The sequence below is a fragment of the Nannizzia gypsea genome, genomic scaffold (genome assembly GCF_000150975.2).
Source record: "Nannizzia gypsea CBS 118893 supercont1.1 genomic scaffold, whole genome shotgun sequence".
In the NCBI taxonomy this organism is placed as follows: Eukaryota; Fungi; Ascomycota; class Eurotiomycetes; order Onygenales; family Arthrodermataceae; genus Nannizzia; species Nannizzia gypsea.
In genome coordinates this window covers 642,512-667,476 of record NW_003345201.1, presented here as the reverse complement: position 1 = coordinate 667,476, position 24,965 = coordinate 642,512, and the positions used below count along the sequence as shown (strand labels likewise).

Genomic DNA, 24,965 nt, shown 5'->3' with positions numbered 1-24,965 from the left:
CAAATGCCTTCCCTCTCTCTTTTTATTTTTACTCGCTACCTGTCGGTCTGTCTGTCTGTCTATCTGTGTTGTGTAAGGTATGATATGAAGATGGTGCTTGCTTGCTGCTAGCTTTTCTGGCTTGTACTGATAGAATCCTGCTGTCAATTTATTCAATCTATTCGGTTTCTCCATCAACATCTTGTCTCTCCCTATGCTATAGTTATATTCATCTATCTTCTTTCTATCCTTTCTCTTTATCTACATCTTTATACTCCTTAGATATCCGTCTTTATATCGAATCATGATTCTGCCGCCGTCCCATGAACTCGTGACTCTCCGCCTTCCGCTGTCTTGCCCTCACTTCCCGATGCGGACGACGCGTCTTTCTCTTCTTCTTCTTCTTCTTCTTCTTCTCCTTTTCCCTTGTCGACTTCATGTCAATTTCTTCCTTCAAGAGAGTCATCATCTTCATCCAAGACCATAGCCAGGAGAACGCCGGTTCAGGGACATCTAGGAGGTAGACGTCATGTTCTACAGCCACGAAAGTAAGTACTTCACCAGTATAACGTTAGAATAGACCAACTGCTAACTCGTTTCCTACCATAGTCCTCACCTCGCGTGAGCATGGCGTTGCCACGGTGTGGTGAGTTGGTTATACGTATAGATCGAGCATAGACTTGTCTTACAAAGGGTTTATAGGCTGGTTGCAACTCTCGGAGCAAAGTCAACTACTCGGAAGGTGAACAGGAAGGCAATACTAGAAGTAGACGTGCCTAAGGCGTGTGATATGATTATCCGCCCAGATGCTCCCATGGCATTGAGACTGCAGGGGAACCTCCTGTAAGTATTTCTCATATTGGATTGGTTTGGCGGGGTATATACATATATAGCTAACTGGGGATGACAGATATGGGGTATCGAAAGTGTACCATCAGCAGTGCGGATATGCACTTCTGGACGCAGAAGCCACGCGGGATAGGATGAGGACTATGTTGAAAGTCATCCACAGTGCTAGTTTGGATCCTGATGCAGGAAAGGCCAGGTAAGTATTCTTTTTAACATGATATCCTCAACACTATGGAAATGTTGATTGACAACTCTAGACCTGATCAAATCATGCTTCCGCATGATCCAACATTTATTCCTGAGCTTATGCTTCCCGGGTTAAACGTTGACCTATCAACACTAGATATAGGGCTGGATTGGGTGTCACCCCGCAAGTCCAGCCTGGTATCAAGCTACGTGCCAAAATCAACTGCCTCCAACAAGTCAGCCGCTGGGGAACTGCAGCTGAATCTCTCATCTTCGGATATCGGTGGTTTCCACACCGGGGATGCCCTTGGATATATCAGTGAAATGAGCAGTGCGAGGAAGGAGCCTCAAGTAGAGCTGCCAGCCTACTTTGGAGACGAGGCCGGTATTCTGCTACAGCCGGACTTTGAGTTCGATGGTGACGGTAACATCATCGAGCTATTTCCAAAGAAAACTGCAGAGCCAAGGGAAAGTGAAGTCCAAGTGAGAGATGACCGCCTAAGCACTATGAGAAACACCGGAGTTGGCTTGCTCACCGGAGAACATCAAGTGAGTCAACACTAAGTTTTTCTTTTGTTTGATAGTGCAAGGCTGCTAATATGCTGGTATAGCCCGATGGAGACATTGTGATGGATGATATAGATGCCGGTCAGGACGAAATGGCCGGAAGCCTGCTTGTATCTGACGGGACGCAACCACGAGGCCAAGTGACTGATCCAGATTACTCCAACGTTCCTGAGATCTCCTCGGAGACCGGAGAAGTAGTAAAGACACATTTTAGAAGAAAGAAGCTCACCAGGATGTTTGGTGTGGACGAGCCCGCGGAGCTGAGAAACTCCGACCTAGCACAGTGGAATTCAGAGTATGCGGAAAACATGGCTGCTGCCGCTAGAAGCAAGGTCCACAATAGACTTGTCACCATTGCCAAAAAGAATGCGGCCTTCTGGGTTCTTGGCTCAGGAATTGGAGCTGTAGGTGTTGGTCTGGGTTCCGGAGCAGTGTTACATCCACTTGCTGCGTTCTCCGGAGACCAGCTTCTCGCGTCCCTTACCGGGGCTCCTTGCAGAGAGAAACGTAGAAAGAGGAACCACGACGAAAAGGAGGACGCCGATGCATCTGTGGGTAAGAGAGCTCGTATCAGGGAGGAGGACAAGGACGACGAGCCTGAAATTGGCCTAGGCGAGGCTGTTGACGTGGAGGAGGGTCTCGGTCTTGTAGTCGAGGTATGTCCTTGAAGTTATATTGATAATCTTTGTGCGTCAAGTTAACAAACATGTTCGACATAGGATATCGAGGTTGGCCGGCAGGCACCTTCGTCTCTTCGGGACGACGACCTGTCCAACATGCCATGGAACATCACTGCGTCCATCAAGAGCAAGAGCTCTGCCCGGGCTTCATCGGTGTACTCTCGCCAGATCTTTGCGGGTGGAGGTGTGTTCTCAAGCATTGGTGGGCCCCGTTCTGTAGTGAGCCCTGGACCGGATGGGATGCCGTCTGCCTCCAACGCAGCAGCAGCCGTTGCCGCCCATCGACGAGGACGTCTGACAAGTGCAAGTCCACTGGCTGGTCGGGGCAACCTCCAGCTACTGCCAAGTGACCAGGAGATGGACCTAGACATCGACACCTTCAGCGGCATCGATGCGGCTCACTATGGCGATGACGAAGGAGACGGCCAACCGGGGGAACAACCCCTCGGCCATGATAATGCTAATGATGATGATGATGAAAGAAGGGGTATCCAGGGACCTAAATGGCTAAGAAGCAGCAGCAGCCTCGACCAGGAAACCGTCAACTTCTACGAGTACCTGCAGGCCCGCATCGAGGAGAAGGAGCAGAAGAAGGAAGAAGAGAAGGAGGATCGGGCGGTCGGAGGAAGCCACTCAGGGGTATCGGTATCGTTCACCTCGCTTCTCCCGCCCAGGTCGAGCTCCCGCATCGTCGCGACGCAGGCACTGCTGCACGTCCTGACCCTCGCAACAAATGGAGCCCTGAGAGTCCGGCAGGATGTTGCCAATAAACCAAGGAGTGTTCAAGATACAGGGGACATCATCCTAATGCTTGGATGATAAACACAAGCGGCTCTCACATGCATCCTAGCTAGGTATTTCATCCGGAGTACCTGGCCATGCGATCTCTTTCTTCTCGCTCTTCTCGTTTCTCATGCTGTTTCTTATGCTATGTTGCACCGGATATACATCTTATATCTACCCTTATCGCCGTAGTTACTTATGTCCCTGCCTGTCCCTGTCCCTGATTTGATATGCAAGTACCTGCTCCGTCCTTGTACCTAAGACTAACTGCATGACGCTGTCATCTTCCATGCACTGCCACCAGCCTTGGCAGAGACACCAGCCTGAAACAAACCTTCATCTTTTTCTTTTGCTTCTTCTTCGTCTTCTTCTTCTTCTGCTGCTGACGCTGACGCTGACCAGGGGCGCCTCGAGAAGCGACTTTTCCTCCCAACCACCGCAGCAGCAGCAGTGAATCTACCTGCACCCGTCGCTCGCTCTTCCACCTATCTCCTATCCTTCTATCCTCCGTCTACTTTCCCCTACGGCCAGCCTGCGCCCTCCGCCCTGCTTAGTTAGCGGCCAGCCGAGCTTGGCGTCATCGTCGTCAGCTTAAGGGCAGGAAAAACGCTCGCTGCGAAGTTCCACCCCAAAAGGAAGCCAAAGGGAGCCGAGAAGAAGATCCACCACCGCCCGACCGTCCAGAGGCGCCGCGTCCCTTGGATCTCAATTCACTCTTAACCACCGCCGCCGCTGCTGCAAAGGAACATACATACACACACTCTGCTGCTGCTCTGTTTCTCTGCAACGACTCCCAGGAGCCACTCTGCTGCCACGAGCCCTATCCGTTTACACGTCGCTTCCGTCGAGGCCGACCTCTCTAGCGTCTCACGAGTCGACAGGAACCACCCCGTCCAATATCTATCTCACTTCCGCCGCTCAGATGACCTGAAGGGCCAGTACGGAAGTTACCTGGACCGCATGCTACGCTCGCTGACTGCTTGTTGAATCGAGTTCTCTATTCACAGTCTCTCGTTTTATTTTCACCACCGTTGCCGGGCTATACGTCACCTTTTCCTGCTCGCCTGTCGCTTTTTTTCTTTTCTTCTTTTATATTCTACTTCGCCTTTCTCGCTCATCACGACAATGCTATCCTCTTATCGATCTCCCAAGTCATGGATGTCCCTCCTGACGCCGTTGCTGGGGGCCCAGGTGGCCCTGGCATCGATCGAACTGAATCTAGGCGATGATAGTAAGGACTCGCCAGCGTCAAAAACATTGCTGTTGCTGTCGTATTAAGTCGCTAACGTATGCTTGTTTTGCCGTGGGGAATAGATTCCATCAAGAAAGCCGCCAGCCAGGCCGCCTATGGCATGGTATCCTACTACACCGGAAACCACACTGGAGATGTTCCCGGTAACCTGCCAGACCCTTACTACTGGTGGGAAGCTGGCGCGATGTTTGGCGCCCTCATAGACTACTGGTACTATACCGGCGACGACTCCTACAACAAGATCACAATGCAGGCGATGCTTCACCAGGTCGGAACGGAAGTCAACTACGAACCTCGCAACCAAAGCCGCAGTCTTGGTAACGATGACCAGGCCTTCTGGGCGATGAGTGCAATGAGTGCCGCCGAGAACAAGTTCCCCAACCCGCCGCCGGACAAGCCGCAGTGGCTGTACCTCGTCCAGGCGGTCTTCAACCGTCAAGCAGCCCGCTGGGACAATGACACCTGTGGCGGAGGTTTACGATGGCAGATCTTTACGCTCAACAATGGTTACCACTACAAGAACGCGATTTCCAACGGTGCTTTCTTCCACATGGCTGCACGTCTGGCGAGATATACTGGCAACGAGACCTATTCCAACTGGGCTGAGACCTCATGGGAATGGATGACCGCTGTCAAACTTATCAGCCCAACATACCAGATCTTCGATGGAACCGATTCTGCCGATAACTGCTCCGGAATCAACCATATTCAGTGGACCTACAACAATGGTATCTTGCTCCTCGGCGCTGCTCACATGTACAACCACGTAAGTTCTCTCTCCCCCCCTAAAAGAACACATCCATGCATTTTAATACATATCTTACCAGTGAGCTGCTAACACATGTATGTCCGCATATAGACTAATGGAGACGCCAAATGGAAAAAGCGTCTGGACGGCCTCATCGAGGGAGCTAAGGTTTTCTTCTCCCAGAAAGAGCCCATGGGCGTCATGATCGAAGTCGCTTGCGAAGCCCAAGGAAACTGCAACAATGATCAGCGTTCATTCAAGGCATACATGAGCCGCTGGATGGCCGCAACCATGCTTGTTGCTCCCTACACCGTGGATATTCTTAATCCCCTAATCAAGGCATCCGCAAAGGCAGCAGCCCTTCAGTGCAACGGCCCAAACAACGCCTGTGGTCTCTACTGGAACAAGGGAGCGGACTGGGGCACCTCCAAGACCGGAGTTGGCGAACAGATGTGTGCTCTGGAAGTCTTCCAGGCCAACCTTTGGAAAAATAAGCAGAGCACTGGTCCCGCAAACAGCAAGACAGGTATAAGTGAAGGTGACCCCGATGCTGGTATCGGCCAAGGTACCACCATGAAGCAGCCATCCGAAATCAATTCCGGAGACAGAGCAGGTGCCGGTATCCTGACCACTCTCATCCTCCTGGGAATTGCAGGAGGCGTATGGTGGATGGTATCATAAACCAATTTCCTCCTCCCCCGGTCTCCCTCTGTTCAGTATTTTCTTTTTCTTCCTCCTTTCCTTTCTAGTTCACATATATGTATGCATTTTACCTGGTGGTCTGATGTTTCATCCCAGCCAACCCAATAACCATCTGCTTTCATCATCGACACTCTACTTTCTTCTGTTTTTTTTTTCTTTTCATCTCTCTGCTGCAACTAAATACATACGCATGCACACGTCATACTTGTAACCCTATTGCGTCTCACCTGTATTCCCTATCCTGTTTTCTCTATCTTATATTATCACTTTCCCATTCCTTTCCCTTCTTCCCACCCATTTCCTTACCCATCGCTGCTTTTAAAGGAGAATCGGAGTGTAGAGGCGTGGCTGCGCGTCTTAGGCAATATTCATGACCTTGTTTCCCTTGAAGATGCTTATTGCTTTGCTTTGCTTTTCTTTGTTCCATTCCTCCCTTTTTTGCTATTTCCTCTGTGTCGCTTACAACAAATACGCCCTGGGCCCAACCGCTTTGCAAATAGTAAATATTAGTTATTAAAGTTACGCTTACGCTTCACTTCTCTGGCTGTTTCTAGTGGTCACCCACGCTTAACTCACTGCTGTATTTCCCTTTCTTTTTGCAACACTTAAATCATTGTGTTTATTTTATATTCTATATGTACATGAGCGGGAAACTGCAGAGATAGATAGATAGATATACCCGTATCGTCAGTCAATAGAGAGTAGATGATATAATAATGTCCTTCACATGGATCAAAACAGCCTGCCAACGCCGTCCCTCAACTCAACCCCAGACCGTTGCATATAGTACATTATATCCTCACCTATGGGAAAGATATCGTTAATCCGAACATCCTCCCTGTCCGCTTTCTCGAAGATGGTAGCGCATAACCGTACGTCGTGCCGTGGGCCGGTTTCCCGCCTACCCTATGGCCAACCCTAGCATATCACCCGGCCAGTGCGTTAATCAAAAACAGCCGATGCTATATCCACCTGTAGCCCGCTCATTCTGAATCCTGCTTCGGCTGTACTATTTCCGTCTTTCGCTGCTTCTTCTGGTCCGCTTCCGCTGTCTTGATAGCTTCCCACACTATCCAAATACATTTCCATCAGCTCCGTAATCAAATCATATAACCCAATTAGACTGTATCTGTATAATCAATAACGTACTGTTCTTATTCGACTTCGCATGTTCCTTAAGCTGCGTCACGAAATGATCAAACTCCTGCTGTCGGCGTTCTCGGTTCTCTAAATTGCGCTTCTGTATCTCGGGGTTGTATCGCTGTTTTCCAAAACAGATATGAATCAGCCATCCTCTTGATCGGACGTAGGCCGTGATGGCCGTGTGCGTACCTTGAACAATTCCTCATCAGTAGGACGCAGGTATTCCACCAGTGCTGGGCCTCCGAAAACCAGTATAGAGCCTCTATTTATCAGTGCTGGTTAGCAAATGCTCTCAAGGACAAGGCAGGGAACCACTTACCCGACAAGCATCTTAGTCCATGCTCGTGCCGACCTCATGATGCAGAGTGACACCCGTAAGGTACAATGTATCAAGCGGTTGAATTACTGTTCTAGTCTTGATAGCTGCTTTCTCCATCTATCTTAAGCTCTTCGTTATTTGCTGCAAGTTCGAGCTTATCCAGGCTTCCGTTTTAGGCTTAGCGTGAATACTTTGGATAACATCAACGCTGCAAAGTAAATCTTCAAAGTAACACTTCCAATGCCAACATAACCAACACTGCAAACCCGATATTAACAACACGCAGGAATTCAAGATGGCCAATTATCCCATGAACCACGTATTGGACCCTACGGATATTTGATTATTGCTTTGAAAGTAGAACCAGTACCACCTCATAGATAGCCTTAGCTTATCCAGATTCTAGAAGGCGATTAGAGCATGTCTCGAGGCTTTGGGGAGGGAATAAAGGAGGCCCAATTGTGTGATGCCCATAGTAAACTAGTAGATGAATGGTTACGCAATAGGTAACAGTGTCGTGGGCATTCATTATCAAATTATATCTACTCTTATAGCATGTAAACGTTATATACTAAAGCCTAGCAATTATTCTATAATCATTGCTTCAAGCAGCAAGGCTCTTGGGAGCTTCAGTTGCTGGACCCTCAGGGGTAACATATGCCTAACACAAGATTAGCAACAGTAACTAGAATTAAAATATAATAAAACAATAACTTACCCTAGTCATGCCGCCATCAACAACGAAATCAGTGCCGTTGACAAAGCCACTCTCGTCACTAGCCAAGAACAAAACGGCCTGTGCCTGCTCAACGGCTTCTCCGAATCGACCAGTTGGGAAATGAATCTCACGTCTAAGGCGCTTTGGAGCATCATCACCTAGCCAATCCTGGAGAAGAGGGGTGCTATGTTTCAATAGATCAGCAAAAAAGGTCTCTTAAATCATCTATCACACCGGCAACACTTACTTCAAAGGAGCGGGGCAAAGAGAGTTGAATCGGAATCCCTCGCGGGCATGGACGATGGCCAACTCTCTGGTCATAGCAAGCACAGCTCCCTTGCTAGCGGTATATGCAAGCTGAGGAGTAGCACTGCCGACGAGAGCAACAACACTAGCAGTGTTAATGATGCTTCCCTTGGTCTTCTTGTTCTTGCGAAGACTGGCAACGGCATGCTTGCATCCGAACCACACTCCCTTAACGTTGATGTTTTGCGTCAAATCCCAGATCTTCTCAGGAGTATCGATGGCATCTGCATCGTCTGCATGCATGATACCGGCGTTGTTAAAGATGATATCCATGCCACCCCAGGCGTCCAAGGAGTCTACCATGGCCTTGACATCTGCTTCTTTGGAAACATCGCATTTCATTGTCTCAACTCTGGCGCCCTCTGGAATGGCCTTCTTTACTTTCTCAAGGGCGGTTTTAAGGGCTGGCTCAGAGATATCTGCCATGAGGACGGAGGCGCCCTCTCGCGCGAAGAGGATGGTTGTTTCGAGGCCAATTCCACTGTTATACGGCCCAGTTAGCTTTGCACAAAGAAAAGGAAGCTATATCCAGTCAAAGACAGTCAACAATTACCCTGCAGCCCCGGTGATAATGGCATTCTTGCCTTGAAGACGTCCTCCAGCCATGGTAATGATAGTGAGTTGAAGTGCGGGGTGTGCCCTGTAGGTATACCAGTTAGACCAAGCTGTAAATGAGGGAAGACGCTATAACCAAGGAGCAATATAGCTGACGGCGCAAAACTTACTATGTAACTTGATATAAAGAAGTGTGAAGGGCTAGCTTGTACAGGTTGTTCAGGAGAAGTTGGACGAGGGGCAGAAGGAGACGAGGTGAATCAGCCAAAACCGAGAGCCGGACGCAGCAGAAGTCCCCACTTGGTGGAGCAACTTTATACGGTATAAGGATAAGCTTCTTCTCTCCTTTGCAGGCATTTTGATACTCGACATTTGAGCATTTGAGTTGGTTATTATAATGATCGTGGCTATTTTGTCTAGCAAAAATATAGGTGACTATGTGTTGATACTTGTCTTCTGGTTTTACCTCGACGGGTTATAGGTAGTGATAAGGTGCAGCAACCGGTGTACGAGAGTGTTATTGAACCATGATAATCCAGTCTCCCAAGGAGTTGTAGTCCATTTGATACTGCTGTCCCACTCTCATCCTGGCGTTACCTGGACCCCAGATCAAGGGGCATCCCTCATGTAACAGTCGTGGTAGGTAACCAAGGAAACTACGCCCGCTGACGTAGCCATCTCAAGTGCCCAACTAATATCATGAAACAGGCAGAGCAAACAAAAGTGCCTTCTCTCTACTTACCACCCACTTCGCTGTCTTGTAGATGCTGTTTGTCCATCCTGGAAATCTCCTTTTGATCAACATCTTGAAATGAAATGAAATTGCTTATTAACATACTTCATGACTAAGCAAACACATGACTCTGGGCGAGATAAGCCTCGGCGATAACGGGCGGAAGACGAAGCGACGAAAGGCGGAAACCTTCGAGGGCGAAACGAAGGTGGAAAGACGAAGATGAAGGCGACGACATCAAGCTGAGAAGAGACGGCGACCTGCGCTTGTCCCTGGCCGCTGAGGTGGATTTATTCGTTACTACGGAGTACTAGAGCTCGCCGTTCTCTATTTTGCGCCTTGATTAGCCTTTCATCCCTGCTTTTTGCTTGTTCGCTGCAATCCCCGCCCTGCACTGTCGCAAAAAGAAGCGGGCAGATCTCCAGTATGGCTGCAGACGCCGTATCCCTTGATAGCCTCGAAGAAGTCCTCGCAAACGACACCCAGGTCAAAGTAGCTGGCTTCGATGCCGATGGCATACTCCGCGGGAAACTCGTTTCGAAGAAGAAGTTCCTCTCGATAGCTAAAGATGGGTTCGGGTTCTGCTCCGTCATCTTCGGGTGGGATATGCACGACCAAACATACTTCAAGGAGCTGGGAATAAGCAATAAGGAGAATGGATACAGAGACCTGGTGGCTGTTCCAGACATGAGCAGCTTCCGAAGGATACCGTGGGAAGACAATGTGCCTTTCTTCCTAGTCAGCTTCTTTGATCCAGAGTCCAAGAAGTCGATCTCAGCATGCCCGCGGGGGTTGCTGAAGGCTGCTACCTCTGGGCTGGAGAAGAAGGGATATCAAGCCATGGCTGGAGGTATGATACGCACTATGCATAAGATGTGATCTTGCCCACCGAAGGAGAGAGTCCGATTCTAATGTGGCTTGAAAGTGGAATTTGAGTTCTATCAGTATCGAGCGCCTGCTACCGCCGACTCTTTTGAACGCAACTCCACGGGGACTGCCCGTTTTCTCAAAGAGAACCAGGTTACCGATCTACAGCCATTGACGGAGGGTATGTTTGGTTATAGCTTGACTCGGACTGTGCATAACCAGGAATATTTTTACAAGATATTCAACACCTGTCGCGAATTCAACTGCGATGTTGAGAGCTGGCATACCGAGAGTGGACCCGGTGTATTCGAAGCTGTGCGTAGATCGGTGCTCAAGCCTCTTTGTCCATGAGATAGCGCTAATGCTGCAAATAGGCACTGCAATTCGGAGAAGTAAAGGCGATGGCTGATCGAGGCGGCTTGTTCAAGTATGTACCTGACACACTTGCGATGCAATGCATGCAAAACGGCTACGGATACTAACTAAGAAGCAGATATGTCGTCAAGTCAGTCGGCTCAAAATATGGAATCACGCCGGTCTTCATGGCCAAACCGCGTCAGGGCCTCCCCGGAAACAGCGGCCACATGCACGTCTCTCTCGTTGATGCATCAGGAGCCAACTTATTCGTCCGCGACTCTCCTGATCCTTCTCCACCATACCCCGATCTTGCCTACATCTCTGATATCGGGCGATATTTCCTTGCAGGAATACTCGTCGGCTTACCAGATATAATGCCCATACTCGCTCCAACAATAAACTCATATAAGCGATTGGTAGAGAACTTCTGGGCTCCTGTAACGGTTTCATGGGGTCTCGAACATCGCGCTGCGTCAATTAGAGTGATCTCCCCGCCCACCTGCAGCGGGAAGGGAACGAGGTTTGAAATCCGCGTCCCCGGCGCCGACGTTAATTCGCACTACGTCCTAGCTGCAATTGTTGCATTAGGATGGCGCGGTGTGGAGAAGAAGCTTGATATCCCTATCCCCCCACTGCCCAAGGGCGAGGATGTTGGCGGAAACGCCGACAAGGGCGAACGGCTGGCGAAGAATCTCAAGGAGGCTGTTGTTCGGTTCACGGCCAAAGAGAGTATTGCCAGGGAGGCGTTCGGGGACGATTTTGTAGATCACTTTGGTGGGACGAGAGAGCATGAGATTCGTCTTTGGGAAGAGGCCGTTACCGATTGGTATGTTCCATTCCGTTCCATTCTTCTTCTCCTTTTTTTTTCTAGTGTCTGGCTAACATCGCCATTCCGGTATTACAGGGAGGTAAAACGATATATAGAAACCGTGTGATCTGACAGCGTACATATATATAACCAACTACGTAAGTATTTACAGGGAGTTGTTCTGTTTTTGGTTATACTCTAGAGACTATAATATTATTCTCGCGAACCCTACTATTATTACTATAACTAATACAAGAGTACTTCCGTTGCTATCTTTATCTATGCCCTCTTACCCACTCAGGAGCGGCGAATTTTACGAATCCCCGCCAGGCACGTAACTAGAAATCAGTTACCAGGCACCAGGCACAGAATACAGGAAATAGAACGTAAAAACACCCACCTTGACCTTGTACAGCGATTTCCCGAATACCGGCACTACGTATTGGGTTTCCCCAGATTCTGGGGATTTCCGGGTATGTGTACTGGGTATAAGCATGTTTCCGCATCCATACCTACATTATGGGGGGGGGGGTTTTACGGAGTACAGCAGCGTGTATGGAGTACCTAAAACCTGCGTAACAATCCAGTATTTTTAACCATGCAAAAGCCGGCGGTAATTAAGGTCTGTCTCGTTTACCCTTTTTACCGCTGTACAGACGGGAGCTAATTAGGTGAGTATAGAAAACCTTAAAACCTTAAAATTCTAACCGGTAAGCTAGTATTAGAGGTTAAGTTGTACTCCGTAAGTAGGTATTTTTGTGCTAAACGCGCCTGGTACGGGGTACGGGGATGTGAATTAAGTTGGTGCCTTACGGTAAGTATAGAGCCATGGGTGGGGTGTTATTTACTGAATGTTTTTACGGCAGGCGTCGTTATTATCGTACGGTGGTGGTTTGTACGGAGTACGGTGGTTTGTATGGGAAGCATGAAATATCGGGGTAACGAGAGGGGAGAAAACTGTGGCATTTTTGCATTATAAAAGTTGAGGTGGTGTAGTTAGGGTGGGCGGAGGAATCATATAAACGCCCTTCAGATGATAAGGCGGGTGAAGTGAAAAAAAAGAGGATAAAAAGTCTTTAGGGCAAGAAAGTGATAAAAGGTGCAAAAAAGGCGTGTTAAAAAAAAGTGGTATCAAGAAGAGAAGATAAGAAACATGTTCAGGGTCGAGAAAAAAAGTCAGAAAACAGTTGAAAAGAAGAAGGCGAAAAAAATAAAACATTAGAGCGTTGGGAGGCAGACGCAGAGAGAGACAGGCGCCAGACAACTTTGGGGGCATAAGGTATAAAATGTTGAGACGAAAGGAAAAAAAAAAGCAGAACGAACACCAAATTTCCCTGGCCATGATGTAAGTATAATAACTGATTTCCATACAAGCAGAAGCATTACTAAAGGGGTCATTCCAAGCGTTGGGCAGAAGGCTCTTTTTTCGTTTAATTTTTGTTTGTTTGATCTAGTTGACACGGAATGCATCAAGGATCACTATTTAAAGTTAGCACAACATTAGTATTAATTATAATAGAACAACACGAGCGGGAGAACATCCGTCATACCTTCTGAGCCACGTCGACAACCGCTGCCAACCCACATGATGGTATTGACAAAGGCGTACCGCTCATCGCCAGTTTCCATGGAGATGTTGACGCGGTACTTGTACGTGTTTGGGTTGATCGAGTCGGCGATGGTAGGATCAGCGACTTTTTCTAGGACTTCCTTTGCGCCGGTCATCCAGCCGTTGGCCTTGACCATGATGAACGCCGGCGGCTCGTCAGAAGTTTGTAGTAGGTAGGACGATTTCATGCTGGTAGCCAGCTCCTTGACTACGACTTGCGAATCTTGACCTCCAGGCTGTAGCGACGTTAGTTAGGAGTCCTGCAGTTAGACGGGTATAATAAGGAAGAAAGAGAAAGAGAGAGAGAAGAGAAATAAACTGACCAGGACAACTCCCTTGCCCCATCTGCCGGCCCACTGGCCACCGACGAAGGTGACCCAGTCCCTCTGGCCCCAGATACTGTGGCCAAGCGAGACAGACGGGTTGAGCTTGATGCTCATGCGGAAGTCCAGCTCGAGAGTGGGTGCGGGCAGCTGCAGGGACCGAGCGATGTCTCCTTCGGGGAAAGTGTGCTGCAGGTTGTTTGCAGGGATGGAGTCTTTCATGACGTTGAGATATGTAGGGCACTCCAGCAGATGTTGGCGCTGACGGCTGGTGTTCTTTGCGCGCACCTGCTGGCAGTATATACATTGTACAGAGAGACACTAAACGGTCAGTTAGTCACATCCGTACGGGCACTCACAGACGTAGCTAGGTACTACGTAGAAAATGAAAGAAAGAAAGAAAGAACGAAAGAGAGATACCTTATCTTCCTCCTTTGCGCGGAACTCGACAAAGGCGGCGTGGACGTCGTCGAGCGGCGGAGCGGGCAGGCTGGAGGTGCTCTGGCGGGGCTGCTTGGCGACTTTGGGCGTGCCGTGGGGACGCGCAGGCCCCGCAGCAGCGGAGGGAGGAGCGGAGGGCGGAGCGGCCTGCGAGGGCAGCGAGGGACGACCGGGGAGACTTGGCATGGGCGTCTGCATCCCGCTGGCGTGCGGGTTGACTCCGGGCGTCATCATGGCCCCGTTGGTCGACGGCAGCGTCGCGGTGGCTGGTCCCGGCCCGCCCGGAGGCCCCGGAGGCCCGCCTGGCGCAGCACCGTAGCCATTGGCAGCTCCGCCGACGCCGTTGGGCGGCTGTTGCTGCTGTTGCTGCTGCTGCTGCTGCTGCTGCTGGGGCGGCGGCGCGGGCTGGGCGTGCGGGTTGTTATGTCCGCGCAGGGCGGGACACTCGAGGAGATGCTGCTTCTGCCGGCTGGTGTTCTTCGCTCGGATCTGCTGGCAGTAGATGCACTGCACGGAGAGACACTACAGGAGACGCAAGGGGGAACACATCACCGCAACGACTTAGTCTCTTTTCTTTTTTGGTTTCTTATAGTATGTGTTTTTTTGGTTTTTTTAAACGGTTTTTCTGGGGTATTTACTGTCCTTCCCTCTGCACATCCACTCCCAGCGGCAGCCGGCAGCAGCGCCGGCAGCACAGGACGGGAACAGAAACAGGAGCGGGAACACGACGGGGACAAGACGGGACAGGACAGGACAGGACAGGACGCAAACGACAGACAAACGGAAGATAATACAGGGGCAAGAATAGAGATAAAAAACGAGAATATAAAACAGAGACAGAGGAAATACGGGGGCGAGTTTCACCTTGTCGTCTTCCTTGGCGCGAAACTCGACAAACGCAGCGTGGACTTCCTGGTCGACGGTGCGACCCATCGTAATGTTCGAGACAGCGACGGTACGAGGCAGCAGCAGCGAGGGGTCGACGACCGACGTCTGGACGGCTGCTCGCTGGCCTGGGAGCGCGAGAGGATGCACACTGGGCGACGCGCTCTCCCTCGCTTTCTTTCTCGCTGCTGTCTCTCCCTGCCGTCTCGCTGCTGTGTCTCTGCTGTCTTTCTGTGCTTGCCTTGCGGTCGGCTGGCTTCCGTCTCTGCTGCCACTGGGCCTTTCTTTTCGTCTGCTTTCTTTCTCCTGCGGCTGCGGCGGCTTCGTCTTCGTCCGCTCTCGCTTTTGTCTCTTTTCCCTGCTTGCGCGCGCTCTCTCTTCTGTCTCTCTCTTTCTCTGCGCTTGATAGAAAAATAACAACAATCAACAAGGAGGCGGATAAAAAGTGAGAAAAAAAGGCGAAAAAAGAGAGAAAGATAAAAAACAGGAAACGGAAAAACCGTCACCGCGTTCAGCGTATTTTACGTCACAGCTGCTGACTAACCTCGGGATGGGGCTGTATTGTTCCGTAACGGCCGTAACTTTGGTCTTGGATTACTGTTTTCCCTCGTATTACAGTACGGCGTCGTACTTTTTGTTCTGCTTTTTATTACGCTCTTTTTAATATTTTATATACTTCTTTACTTTATATTTGATTTTATTTATAATACTCCGTATATCAAGTTGAAAGACGAGATGCGACGGTAAAGAAGTTGTCCTTTTTTTGGACGGGTTAGGACGGTTTGCAGCACTGGACAGGTGGTCGGTCGGCTGTCTGTGTTGGCGGTTGGGCGCCCTGTTAGACGAAGAAGGCTCTTGGCCTAATGCACTCTTTACATATACAACTATCCTTTCAGGAGAGAAGGTGTAGATATATCAGTATATTCTATACCAGAAAAGGGCGAAGGGAGTAAAAAAAGGGGTAGTCATGCCGGCTCCTAGAAAGAAGAAAACGGGTGAGTTTCATGTAACCGGGAACAGCTGACGGACACACGGCTGACGGTGATGCTAGGCGAACGGACATTCGCCAGCAGACTTTGCCCTGTCGCTGCAGTCTTCCTGCCTGGCTGCCGAAGGGGACGACTGCTGGCTGACGGCGCCCTCGCTCAGCCAGTCGCAGCTCGGCTTCGGCCCGGCCGTCTTTCTCTCGGTCTCGACGCATCTGCTGGCCAATCCGAACCTGATATCCCCTAGCCTCTTCAGGGCTGACATCCTCCACGACAGCTCCGGCCTGTTGTTGGCTACTGACCAGGGGCGTGAGTCCACGGAAGCACCGGAGAAGGATGGCAGGACAGTAGTACCGTCTCACTTTCCTGGATTTGAGCTGGATCGAGTGGTTGTCAGGAGGCTGATACCCAGAAATCCAAACCTGGACCCTACCCACGACCAGACATGCCATCTATATCAAAATACAAAGACTAATAGCAAAGAAGGAGAAAATGGAGGAGAAGAAAATAAAACATCTCATCTGGCTGTATACTACCCTCATGCAGCAGAAGAGAAAGATATACCATTCTACCACCCAGTCGTCTGTGGATTTGCCCTCTTATACACCCACTCCAACAAGTCAGCCGATGGAGGAACACTCTCCTTACACTTCCTCCCTTTCTCACAGGGCATACCAACTACTATATCCAACCGACTTCACCGTACCCTGCTTAACCTCCTAGCCATACATATCCGTCTTGCCTCTGGTCCATCTGCAACCTCACACCCAAGTGGCACCCAACCAAGGCCGTTCAAGGATAATCTCATCCCCCAGCACACCGTACAGAACACATACACTAGACTAAAGACAAAGTACGCTCACAGCCTAGTCAAAAACTGGGTAGAAGTCACTGAGCCGTCGAAACATGTCTTTGAAGACCTATCCATCGCTGCATTCTTAATTGAGCTATGGAATATCATGTATCACCAACAACCCCTTTCCCCTTCTACCGAAGAAGTACAGATAGTAGACACGCAGGTTGACGTGATGAAGAGAGATGCTCCCAAGATGAGAGCCAACTTTCCTGGATTTGTCGACATTGCTTGCGGTAACGGAGTGCTAGTGTACATTCTTCTATCTGAAGGATACCGCGGATGGGGCTTCGATGCTCGCTCACGCAAGACGTGGTCTATCTTCCCTCCCTGGGTCCAGGAGCAGCTGAAGGAGAGCATATGTGTGCCGCAGCCATACAAAGACGCGCTAGGCTACTCGGAAGATTCAACTGTGTCCGGCCTGTTCGAGAGTGGTACGTTTATCATATCTAACCATGCAGACGAACTTACCCTTTGGACTCCCTTGCTTGGAGTTTTGTCAAATCCTTCGCAACCCCTGCCTTTCCTCGCCATACCATGCTGTTCCCATGGCCTGTCCGGTGCAAGGTACCGCTATCCACCCCCCAAACACTCAAAAACACCGAATGCAGGAGACGAGGAAGAAGAAGCGGAGAATGGCCGTATAGACCATGACGAAGGAAGTCAGCACGGGCAGAATCCTCAGCCACAGAGTGGTGATTTGAAGGCTCTACGGGCCAAAAGGCTTGAAGCGCAGCAGAATCCAGGCTCAGCCTCGTCTACCTATGGCTCTCTGACGGCAAAGCTTGTCTGCATCGCTGAGGAGGTAGGCTATGAGGTCGATAGGACGTTGATGCGTATACCTAGCACGCGGAATATAGGCGTGATAGGAGGCTTGAAGGCATGGCAGGCCACAACTCTCCGCCCTGAAACGGAGGACATCGCAACCCACATCGACCAGCTGATGGAAGGGATGAAGACTAATGCTGGTAAACGTAGGGAGGAAGTCTCCAGGGTTGTAGAGCGGGAGACAAGTAGAGACGGCGGACTCGCCGTGTCCGCTCAGGCGTGGGTTGACCGGTCGATGAGCTTGCTCAAGAGCCAGGGAAGAGGGAAGCTCCATGGCTCCAGAAGTGAACACCATGATGATTGATTCACCTGCGAAACAGCATGGGATCAAAGTATGTATGGTCTTATATACTCCGTATGATGAGAGATTGAGCCGCGAGACTCCATAAAAATATCATGCAGGATGCCATCTATGCGTAATATCCAAAGTACCTCCCCGTCACACCCCTCGATTAATAAACCGTATACATGCAAGTCAGATAGAAGAAAATAAAAAGGCGACATTTTAACATCACCCTACCATTGCCCTTTTACCACGGGATTTCTCAGACATACCCTGCTGAGCCTTGACTTGCTTCATCCGTAGCACGCACCGTTTAAAGTCCAGCTGTTGATAATCATCAGGCATGAACTCGCCGCTGAAAATACATAGCACCGTCATACCGGGCTTGTATACCAGTCCACCAAGCAGCTTCGGTGTAATCAGGAAGTATTGGCCACCGGTGGTACCTGAATCGGCTTGTCCACAGGCAATATCAACCATACGCTCGTGAACCATACGTTCATTTCGAGGGTCCATGCCCTGGTTGATCTCGTCGACTACTCTAAACGGGGAGGCAGAGAGTGACTGTAGTGCCATGAGGTAGAAGATTGTGCTGACTGCTCGCTCACCACCAGACTGACGATGAGAGTCAAGGATAGACAGGGCTTCGTGTTCCCGGAATTTGACCTGTATTCTGATGGACCACTGGTCAAAATCACTCCCCGGGCCTATGTCATTCCCGACATCTTCGTTCTTGTCAACGGACACCTGTCCAGCACATCCAATGCGTGCGAAGTTGTCTGCAAATGCATCACTGATTTTGGCCACGATTGCGTCCAGCCGTGGCTCCCATTCGCTTCGTATCTCCTTGATAGACTGTTCAATCGCAGCCAGTCTTTCCTCTGATGAGCTGAGCTGTTCTCTCAATTGTTCAATGCGGACTTCTCGTTCCTCGAACTCTTGAATGACATTGCTGCTTCCTTCGTGCGTCAGTTCAAGTCTGGCCTTCTCGGAGTCGATGTCCGCTTCTAGCTGTTCGATGGTGTGGTTCTTGATCTCTTCGCCAACCTCTTTAAGCCCAGGTGTTGAGTGCATGCGGGCAACAACGGCTCGGACCTCCGCTTGGCTCGCCCGAAGCTTTTCTCGCATTTCATTCAGGTTTCTTATTACCTCTTCGACTGCTACAGCTTTCTCATTCAGTTCCCTGGTATATCCAGCGTTCCTTTCTTGCAATGTGTTCAAATCGGACATCGCTTCTATTGCGAGGATCTCCACACGAGCCACATCCTCAAGTATGTTACTTAGAGAAACCACGGCAGCCTTATTGAAATATATTGTCAGTTTCTCAATTCTAGTTATCAAAAAGCAAGGGCAAACTCACAGAGTACTCAATGGCCACTCCGGCTTTCTCGACAGCAAGCTCATCTTGCTTTTCTCTCAATGACTCAACTCGATCTCTGATACCCTCCACTCGCATATTGTAGGTTTTCAGTTTCTCCTTTTGTTGTGCTAATTGAGTCGTATCAACGTTAGTCGTAGTACATGAACTAGAGACTGGGGTGAGCGAGCTTACCAAGTTTCGTTGGGAGAGCTCGGTAGTTCACCAATGCGGACTGCTTCTCTGCCTTTTCCTTTTCAAGTGTTGTCTGTCCAATGCGTTAGATTATGTATTCATAACAAATCAAATAAACAATCATACCTTTTCACCGAGAACTGCGTCTCGTTCTTCCTTAAGCCGTTGCAGTGTATCCCTTTCTTCCGCCCCAGACGCAAGAATCTCGCTCAGCTCTGCTTTCCATTGTGTGACGCAGTTCATCAGATCCTTTTCAGTAGAAGACGAATCGACAGGTTTGTCAGTCCACATCCTAGCAGGCCATAATTGCCTTACCCTGGTGGTTGATGCGCTTGGACCATATTCACGTCGACGGATAACCTGATAATTCTGGTTTCCAGCAATCCATGTGGTGATATTACCCTTCTCTAACCTGCGGTATTCCTCATCCGAAATGTCCCTTAACGTGACAGCCGTTGAATGGAACCTGTTCTCACTGCACAACATGGCTAGAACGGGCTCTGGGCCGTCCATAAAGTCCTTCACCCAGCCATCGAAGTTCAACGAGCGAAGCTCTTCATCAGTTACTGGTGGTGACATGCTGGACAACGATACAGTACATGTTTTTATACTTATATCATGTAGCCCCAGATCGTTGTTTAGGGCACGCTGTAGGGTCCTGAAATCGGCGCGAGATTGGGTCGTAAACGCCATGAAGTCATTTCTCTGTAAAAGGGATTCCGCAGCACTGGCATACTTTGGATCCTTGACAGAGCATTCCACAATTGGAGGGCCAAAAACATGCTTTTCAAAACGGTCTTGATTTTGCTTTATCCACTCCCAGGCTCTAAACGAATGCTCAGATAGTCGTTTCAGCTTCTCCTCTTGTTGACCAGACTGAGACTTCAAGTCAATCAACCGTTGCTCAGCGTTTGCAATTTGTTTCCTATGGGTCTCCACTTGGAGTATAGTAGTTTTCTTTCTGGTTTGGATCTCCATTGCTTTATCTTGGATTTCACGTGTGCGCCGGACACAGTCACGCTGGTAACGAAGTACATTAGAACCAGTAATATATTAATTGGGAATGGATAAGTTAAACTCACTATTTTCTCGTTATACGCGGCAGCATCAAAGTCAACGGCCTCTTCTTCCATTTGACGCTGGAGTCTGTTAATACTTTGTTGAATTTTCTTGCACTCCTCTAGCTGGCTGCTGCCGCTTTTCTTTTCCGCATTGATCTGATTGCTCAGATCTTTTATCTTGTCATCGACCTGGATCAGCTTTTCTGAGATGGCGGCGGCAGCCTCTTCTCCATTTTGAGAAGAGAGTCTTTTCTGTCTGAGCACAGCTTCTACTTGGGTATAGTAATCCCGTTTTGAGTTGACTGCTCTTAAAGCCGGTTCCAATTTCTGTTTCAACTCCTCCTGTTCTCGCATCAACCTCTGTTTCTGTTCCAAAATCGCACTGGACTCTCTCCTGCACGAGTTGAATCGAGGCAGAGGTCTCAACATTTCCAGGAATTTCAAGCGTTTTTTAACCTCCTCTCGTTGCTTCATTCGTTCTACATCCTCACGTTGCATTTGTTGGCGCTTTTCTAGGTTTGCCAAATGTTCTCTTTGGCTGGCACTCTCTTCCAGGATATCTTTTTGCCCTGACCGTAGCTCTTTCAAGTCATCATGCCACTTCGCCATCTCAGGTCCAGCCGCAGCTCGTTGAGTGGAGTGCAGCAACTCAACAGGTGATAATGCAGCAAATTCACTGACTTTATCTTGAGGAAGAAATTGGCAAAGATTGTCAATTTGGATTGAAAACGACTTTGCAAGCGATAACACAACGTTCTGCCTAACAGACTGTCCGTTTATCGTGAATGTACTTTTATTGCCCTCGCGCTTAATCGTCCTGCAGATGATCGGGTTTTGGTTCATACCCTCTCTAGCTTTAAGCTCAATCTCAATGATAGCTTCGTCGGCGCCATGTTTCACGAATTCAGCTACATCCTTAGCTCGACCGAGATACTACAGCAAAGCAGCAACGTCAGCCAATATCCTCACAAAGAAATCAAATCGTTGCGTTTGCATATACTCACTGCTGGTCCCCAACCTAGTCCAAGGCAGATAGCGCAAACAAAGGTGCTTTTTCCAGTACCATTAGGCCCGATCACCATGTTTAGTCTTGGCCCTGGATGACATTCGGCAGAGGTATAAGTCACGAAGTTTGTTAATTTTACTCGCACAATTGACCCAGGAAGGTGTTCAAGGCCTTTCCCCCCAGCCCCAGCATTCCCCTTGCCCTGGTTGTTGGAACCCCCATGACGCTCATTACTCGAGGATGCCACATTTTCAAAAGTATCCCCCAAACCCCCCATTACCAGAGTCTCATCCTTACGGTCTTCGTCACTGTCATCTTCCTCAAGTGAAGTCTCTTCGCTCGCTTCGCTTTCATGATCGTCTCTTCCAGTAGTTAGTTTAACGCGTTTGCTGCCGTTGGATGCATGCGATAACGGGGTCCCATCCCGGTCCCTGTTGGACGCTTCATCATCATCAGAATCGGACTCTGCAGCCCTTTGCCGTCTTTTCGGGGGCGCTAGAGTGTCTGGCATCATCCCACACGCCAGTTGCTGTCGCCGTTGGGCTTTTGTTGACATCGAATCGTCTTTTGTCATAGGAAATTCTCCCACATCACTAAGTCCAGCGCGTCGCGAAAACGCTAAGCCTATTTGGGATAAATAGGATATATACACACCCCTACTCCGTACTTCGTATAACATATAACACGCCCCCTTTTTAATTTGCCGCTGAGGGATATTAGGTCGTATTCAATTCTATATGTACATAGCTTGCTTTCGTTCATGGAATTATATTTAGTTATCTACACTAGCAACCGAGGACGGCAGAAAGCACTACTTTTGTTTTCTCACCCTGCCAAACTCGAAGCGTGGTTGGAAAATGTGTAATCGTCCTGTTTGTTGGATATTGATACAAGCCAACCCCATGGTATCTGAGCGCCGTCAGAATATAAAACCGGTCTCATGACCCTGTGCCCCGTGGTATAAGTGTGGTATAAGTGTAAAAAAGCAGCTGTCCCAACCCGTTGCGCCAGAACCCCTAGCATACACGCCCTAAAAGAAGAAAAAAGAAGCCTCCATCCAGAAGATTTTCGTATGACGTCTATAAAAATGGCCAAAATGCCCGCAGCCGATTTATGGTTAAGCCGGAACTGATAATGGACGGGGAATATGAAGAATGAGGAAGGTAAAAGGTAAATAAAGGTTATGGCGTCCAGGAAAAATCGTAAAAATGAGTCGATGTACGTAGCGTGAGCCAGAAGTGGACCTTGCACCGCAGTACTAGTCAATAGTAGGGTGGCAAACTTTCACGGCTAGAAATAGTTCCCATTTGGTAAGGTCATGAAGATACCAACAAGCACGCCGGTTATCGCGGTTCCGAGTGTCGTTGAACGGATGATGGTCATGGTCTGAAGTTGACAAAGGGTTGGATCCTGAATTCGCACTGGTGGATCAAAAACTTTGCTGAAGAAGCCCCTTTTCTTGTTCTTCTGTCTCCAAGGTTCGTCGTCGTAGGAATTAGTCAATCCGAAAGCATCAAAGGCTCTCCGATCAAGTCGACAGGAGTTCTTTGGAGCCTCATTTGTTGCGCCGTATACTTCCCAAGGATGTAGCTGGCGCTTGTAAAAACAAAGAAATAGCTAAAATAAACAAGATAAGTATTGTGAAAATGGGCGTAGAGATTTGGCAAGGAGCACATACCATGCAGGTTCCCTCCATCGCAGCAATCAATGATGCGATGCCAGGGAATAGAAGCAGGGCGGAAAACATCCTCCAGCCGCGATGAGCCTTGCTGAATACCAAGACAATCGCTAAAGCTAACCCAAAGGCGATGATTAGCATGCTACATACACGAGCACACAGTAGCCGGCTGCTATTGCTGTTATTTAGAGACCATCGGAGGAATTGTGGATGCGATTGTTGGCGTAGATTCCATTCAACTTCTTGCACTACGCCGGCAAAGGCGGATGGATGAGTCGTAGCAGATAAAGCCTGCATCACTATTATGCGCTCTATTGATGTCAGATTCAGCTGTCGGGGTGCATTATCTGAGATGTAGGTTGATATGATTCGGTTAATTTCCTTGCGATGTGGTTGAATGGTAACTAAAAATGGGGTTTGTTAGCAAGAGCTGGGATAATTTGGTAGAACTGATAGTCGTACATGGCTCAAGAGGGACGACACCGTCAAAAGCGCTTGATTCATCGATAGACTCCTGGCATTCCCCCGCTTTTGATCCTCCATCCCATTCAAACCAGTCTCCGCGGGTGATGCTGCTGGTTTCAAAGTCGATGTGAGAACTGCTCGGGCGGGTTGCAAATGGAGTCAAATCGTCCAGCTCGGTTTCCCCAACAGGTGGAAAGGCGGGAGCAGGCACAAAGGCACCAGTGATAGAAGGAGCACGCTTTGCTCTCTCCTTCGTTCGATTGTTAAGCCTGATCACTTTCTTCCGCTGCTCCTCGGTCCACGGCGGCGACAGTGCCCACTGCGATTCAGAGAGAGATGCGAAGCGCTGGATATAATCCTGGTACCACAGGTAGAACTGAAGATTCTCGGCGGCGCGTTCAACATAAAGGAGGTAATTCATAAAGTCGACCAATCCACAGGGCTAAGATACCGAGTGTTAGATTATCGTACCGCCCAGAACGAAATATGTGATACTGACCGAACAAGTGCAGCCGTTAACGATCGATTCGAAGGTTAGGGCCTTTTTCCTGCTGCCAAACAACAGCTTCTTCCACGAAAGCCATTTATCGGTACTCGAGGACGGAGACGAGTTACATGGCTGATTGCGGGCTGAGCGCAGGCCATACTTGGGTGCCATGTCAACAGGATATCATGGCGCTGGGAATTCCAGAACAGCGACGGATGGCGAACAAAGAAAGACAGAAGAAATCGAAGAAATCGAAGAAATCTGGAATGCCGGAAGGAATGGATCAAGGTCAAGTAAGTCTGAAGTACAGCCAGCAGGCGGCGACTTGGCGATCGTCAACCTTCGCAAAACCTTCCAACCGGTGAAGAGGGGACGAGAGCATCCGTCCGCTAGTATTTTAATTGCTACGAAGTGGAGATGTAGGCGAAGAGTTTGGAGTTAGGCGAGGCGGTTCACTCCCAAGGCTTTCCTTACAAGGGTATATGATCCTCTGGTCCAGAAAGCCGCAAGTGGACAAACGGATCATAAAAGACTAAATTTTTTGGCTGTTGCTGGATATGATATCTTCGCAGCCCTGTGTACGGGAAAAAATCGCGACCCTGCATATACTTAACTGTTGACTAACTCTTTTGTCAGTCTCGGGGCAATGGGAACATCAACCCTGGAAAACAAAAAAAGGAAGGGGTAAAAATAAAATGCCCGCACATCCGTGATGCTTTTTGGGCGACTACGGAGTATACTAACTGGGTGTTGGAACACTTGCACGAAGCAAGGGAGCAAGGTCCTGAAAGTGAACCTGTCAAGCACCTCGACCAGCTTCGCTGCTAACGAAACTAATGCTCATAAGCGGGAATGGGGATATAATTCTTCTCTGGCGTGACGGGGGCGAAATGCCGTTGAATCATCCCGGGAAGCCGCTACAGGAAAATAATCGACACCGCTTGCTTCCAGAACAA

General features: G+C 49.2%; 9 protein-coding genes across 9 annotated transcripts; 4 read left to right on the top strand and 5 right to left on the bottom strand.

The window, feature by feature from the left end:
* Positions 1–508: 508 nt before the first annotated feature.
* Positions 509–3,080, top strand: MGYG_00239 (Rad21/Rec8 N terminal domain-containing protein; the record flags this gene model as incomplete). The annotated part of the gene is made up of 7 exons (XM_003176100.1): positions 509–527; positions 589–625; positions 682–822; positions 890–1,024; positions 1,086–1,563; positions 1,626–2,237; positions 2,301–3,080. The coding sequence occupies 7 exons, from the start codon at positions 509–511 to the stop codon at positions 3,078–3,080; spliced, it is 2,202 nt and encodes a 733-aa protein (XP_003176148.1).
* Positions 3,081–4,169: 1,089 nt separating this feature from the next.
* MGYG_00238 (mannan endo-1,6-alpha-mannosidase DCW1) lies at positions 4,170–5,725 on the top strand (the record flags this gene model as incomplete). The annotated part of the gene is made up of 3 exons (XM_003176099.1): positions 4,170–4,275; positions 4,359–5,062; positions 5,156–5,725. The coding sequence occupies 3 exons, from the start codon at positions 4,170–4,172 to the stop codon at positions 5,723–5,725; spliced, it is 1,380 nt and encodes a 459-aa protein (XP_003176147.1).
* Positions 5,726–6,729: 1,004 nt separating this feature from the next.
* Positions 6,730–7,246, bottom strand: MGYG_00237 (hypothetical protein; the record flags this gene model as incomplete). The annotated part of the gene is made up of 4 exons (XM_003176098.1): positions 6,730–6,815; positions 6,896–7,007; positions 7,079–7,151; positions 7,209–7,246. The coding sequence occupies 4 exons, from the start codon at positions 7,244–7,246 to the stop codon at positions 6,730–6,732; spliced, it is 309 nt and encodes a 102-aa protein (XP_003176146.1).
* Positions 7,247–7,812: 566 nt separating this feature from the next.
* MGYG_00236 (3-oxoacyl-[acyl-carrier-protein] reductase) lies at positions 7,813–8,838 on the bottom strand (the record flags this gene model as incomplete). Its single annotated transcript, XM_003176097.1, has 4 exons — positions 7,813–7,869; positions 7,927–8,110; positions 8,174–8,713; positions 8,786–8,838. The coding sequence occupies 4 exons, from the start codon at positions 8,836–8,838 to the stop codon at positions 7,813–7,815; spliced, it is 834 nt and encodes a 277-aa protein (XP_003176145.1).
* Positions 8,839–9,946: 1,108 nt separating this feature from the next.
* On the top strand, positions 9,947–11,679 carry MGYG_00235 (glutamine synthetase; the record flags this gene model as incomplete). Its single annotated transcript, XM_003176096.1, has 5 exons — positions 9,947–10,370; positions 10,446–10,702; positions 10,762–10,814; positions 10,881–11,570; positions 11,649–11,679. The coding sequence occupies 5 exons, from the start codon at positions 9,947–9,949 to the stop codon at positions 11,677–11,679; spliced, it is 1,455 nt and encodes a 484-aa protein (XP_003176144.1).
* Positions 11,680–13,002: 1,323 nt separating this feature from the next.
* Positions 13,003–14,858, bottom strand: MGYG_00234 (hypothetical protein; the record flags this gene model as incomplete). Its single annotated transcript, XM_003176095.1, has 5 exons — positions 13,003–13,031; positions 13,103–13,397; positions 13,485–13,805; positions 13,905–14,447; positions 14,790–14,858. The coding sequence occupies 5 exons, from the start codon at positions 14,856–14,858 to the stop codon at positions 13,003–13,005; spliced, it is 1,257 nt and encodes a 418-aa protein (XP_003176143.1).
* Positions 14,859–15,777: 919 nt separating this feature from the next.
* MGYG_00233 (hypothetical protein) lies at positions 15,778–17,781 on the top strand (the record flags this gene model as incomplete). The annotated part of the gene is made up of 2 exons (XM_003176094.1): positions 15,778–15,816; positions 15,862–17,781. 2 exons carry the CDS (start codon positions 15,778–15,780, stop codon positions 17,779–17,781), a joined length of 1,959 nt encoding a protein of 652 aa, XP_003176142.1.
* A 207-nt stretch (positions 17,782–17,988) lies between these two features.
* Positions 17,989–21,890, bottom strand: MGYG_00232 (chromosomes protein 5 structural maintenance; the record flags this gene model as incomplete). The annotated part of the gene is made up of 6 exons (XM_003176093.1): positions 17,989–19,059; positions 19,121–19,248; positions 19,313–19,385; positions 19,439–20,332; positions 20,395–21,306; positions 21,378–21,890. 6 exons carry the CDS (start codon positions 21,888–21,890, stop codon positions 17,989–17,991), a joined length of 3,591 nt encoding a protein of 1,196 aa, XP_003176141.1.
* Positions 21,891–22,669: 779 nt separating this feature from the next.
* On the bottom strand, positions 22,670–24,180 carry MGYG_00231 (hypothetical protein; the record flags this gene model as incomplete). The annotated part of the gene is made up of 4 exons (XM_003176092.1): positions 22,670–22,996; positions 23,058–23,461; positions 23,520–23,964; positions 24,022–24,180. The coding sequence occupies 4 exons, from the start codon at positions 24,178–24,180 to the stop codon at positions 22,670–22,672; spliced, it is 1,335 nt and encodes a 444-aa protein (XP_003176140.1).
* Positions 24,181–24,965: the final 785 nt, after the last annotated feature.